Source organism: Hyperolius riggenbachi, chromosome 5 (genome assembly GCF_040937935.1).
Source record: "Hyperolius riggenbachi isolate aHypRig1 chromosome 5, aHypRig1.pri, whole genome shotgun sequence".
NCBI lineage: Eukaryota > Metazoa > Chordata > Amphibia > Anura > Hyperoliidae > Hyperolius > Hyperolius riggenbachi.
Genome location: NC_090650.1, coordinates 174,037,847 through 174,040,954, shown reverse-complemented (window position 1 = coordinate 174,040,954; position 3,108 = coordinate 174,037,847). Strand labels below are relative to the sequence as shown.

The window sequence follows — 3,108 nt, the reverse complement described above, 5'->3', positions numbered from 1 at the left end:
GCACACCGAGCGGCTTTTTGGGCGTTTTCAGATCCGCTTGCGGCTGCAGATCTGCTTGGTCAATGTATCTCAATGGGGTGGTGCACACCAGAGCGGCAGGCGTTTTGCAGAAACGAAAAATGCCTGGGTGAGGCATTTTTTGGATTTCGGATGCGTTTCTGCCTCCAATGTTAAGTATAGGAAAAACGCAAAACGCCTGTAAAACCGCTTGATCAAGCGGATTTTGATGCGGATGCGTTTTTTTCAAGAATGCGCACTTCCAGGTCAAAGTGTGCTTCCTGTGTGGCAGATTTGCATGAGGGATTTTAGACTGCGCAGGAGGAAGATAGCAGCAAAGTGGTTTACCACAGAAAACCTGATAATTAAGATTGAAAACAGCCCAGAACTTTATGACAAGTCTTTGCCTGGATATAAAGACCACCAAAGGGCTCATGAAATCTGGAGCAACATTGCAAAAGATTTTCTTGGAGAAAAATGGAATACTTTGAGCCAAAAGGGCAAGGATTCTAAGAGTAAGTATATGTGTACAGAATTGTTGTATTTTATTGATTTCATGCAGCACTTTGCAGACAATATATCATCACCCCTCCACTAAATGAGTAATTAAACAATTAGAAATTTCATTATCACAGGTCTCTGGCAAAGCTGTTCTCTCTATAGCCATCTCTCCTTATAAACAGCAGGTACATGTGTGTGTATGTACTCACATGTATTATTAGGGCGCTATTTGCCACTTTAGAGTGTCATGAATGATATAGACATACAACACGGTTTCAAGAATGTTTATTTGCACAATAATACTGATCTCGTCATGTAAGTAAATGCAGGTTTTTTAGTTCTTACAGTTATGGCACAAAATAATCAGCTAATTTGTCTCTGTTGTGAATGGCAGAAATGGGACCACGTAAAGTAGCTGGTGGTAAAGTGACAAGAGCACTGTTTGAAAGATCCCCCTCTTCCTCCTCTATGGTCATGCTATCTAGTGTTCTCACACAATTATGCAAAATACATGTTGCCTTCACCACTATTATAGCATACTTTGGTTGCATTTTTATAGCAGTGTGATAAATGCGCCATTTGTTTGCCAGAATTCCAAAAGCACATTCTACTACTTGTCTGGCTTTGGTCAGGCGGTTATTAAAGACTACTTTCTTATGAGTCATATCTCTCTGTGCATACGGTCTCATAACATGCTCAGACAGTGCAAAGGCCTCATCAGCCACAAACACACAGGGGTAAGGTGGTTCTACAGTGTCAGGCCAGGGGCGTGGTGGTGGTAAAGTCATCTGGCCTGTGCGAAGCTTCACGCCAAATCGACTGTGCTGGAAGACTGAGGAATCATGGGAACTTCCGTAAGCCCCAACATCCACATAGATAAATTTCAAATTAGGATCCACAACAGCCATGAGCACTAGTGAAAAGAATTTTTTATAATTGTAATAGAGACTGCCAGTGAATGCAGGCATAACCAGTCTGACATGTTTCCCATCCACTGCTCCAAGGCAGTTAGGGAAATCATGTTTCTCCCAAAAAAGCTGCATGTTAGCCTCCCACATAGGTACGTCAGGAGTTGGCATAAATTCCGGTTGAAGTACTTTCCAGATCAATTTGCAGGTGTCCAAAACTAAGTATCGGATTGTACTTCTTCCCATGAGGAATTGGTAGTGAAGTGCTGCATATGAATGCCCTGTTGCCAGAAATCTGCAAAAGAAAAGAAATAACATGTATGTTTATTTTTATTCCTAGTTGCCCTCCTGCGGACAAGATGGAAGTCGGTCAGAGACAGTTACAAAAAGGAGATTGAAAAGCAATACCATGAATCCAAAAGTGGGTCTGGAAGTTCGCAGCGAACAAAATATAAATATTGTGGCATATTAGAATTTCTAAGAAAACATCATGAACCGGCTGAGTAAGTATGGCGTAAATGTTAACCTATTGCAATGTTTGTCAACTTCGCCAATAGAACAGTGAAGGAAGGAGTAGGCCCACAATGCAATTCAGTAGTGTGGAACGCATAATCTGCCATCACTCTACCAAATATATTGGGGGACGTAGCTTAATGTAAGGATGGCATAGGTCCAGTTTAAAATGATTATTACATGACAGGAATGTGGACTGTTCGTTACCCAACATAACAGTTGCCTGACAGTGCTGGTTATATGTTTGGCTGCAGTAGTGTCTGCATCACACATCTGTAACACACATCTACCAAAATCAGTGCTAGTTTACTCAGGCCAGTTTTGCTCTATGCTTGCTCAGGGGCTGTGCCTAAAAGCTATGTACACAAATAATGGGAAAAATAGACAGGCTACTGCTATTGTTTTGCAATGAAAGATGCATCGCATTGTGCCCATATATTTGCTGTGACATCCATGGTCACTATTCCATGAACTAAAGTTGTGCTTTCCCCTTTCCAAAGGACTGAAGATAGCCTACCACCAGATCCTGAGGAGGACGATGTAGAGGTGCCACCTACCACCACCAGTGATGTGGAAGTTGAAGAAGACACTACACAGGATGTTGACACTGCTACACTGGAAGACAGTGACTCTACTACCCCAGATCACACACCACACAGCCCAGCGAGTAGTCGGACACGCACAACTGTCAGGTCTAGTAGAGGTGTGAGGGTAGCTACACAAGGCAGGAGAATAGGAAGAGGTATGAGCAGGGCTGAATACGACCAGAAGCTGATTAGTTCAATAGAAAAGACTGTTGATCATATGGAGAAGCGAGAGGATGAAATGAAATAACTTAAAGAGCCATGCACACAGTATCTTTTAAGTTTGGTGCCACTATTACAAAAAGTGCCTCCTGATAAGCAATGGGCAGCCAGACATGCCATCTCTGAGACCCTGGGGAGATTCTTACTACCTGAGAGCCGTGCAGATGACAATGTGCACAACTACTTGCAGCAACCACACCTGCCTGCTTCCAGCCAACAATATAATGCACACCCACAACTCTCTTACCATATGCAACGCATTTATGACCCACCCCACTACCCACCAATGCATATGCATAACATGCCATATGGTCAACAGCCTCATTACTCTATGCCTCCACCTCAGCGCCCTGATCAAGGTATGCGATTTCAAACATCATCTA

At 43.0% G+C, this 3,108-nt stretch overlaps 1 protein-coding gene across 1 annotated transcript; it reads left to right on the top strand.

Moving 5' to 3' along the window:
• Nucleotides 1-295: 295 nt before the first annotated feature.
• Nucleotides 296-2,753, top strand: LOC137519350 (uncharacterized). Its single transcript, XM_068238303.1, has 3 exons — nucleotides 296-512; nucleotides 1,747-1,909; nucleotides 2,420-2,753. Exons 1-3 carry the CDS (start codon nucleotides 296-298, stop codon nucleotides 2,751-2,753), a joined length of 714 nt encoding a protein of 237 aa, XP_068094404.1.
• The last annotated feature ends 355 nt before the right edge of the window (nucleotides 2,754-3,108 follow it).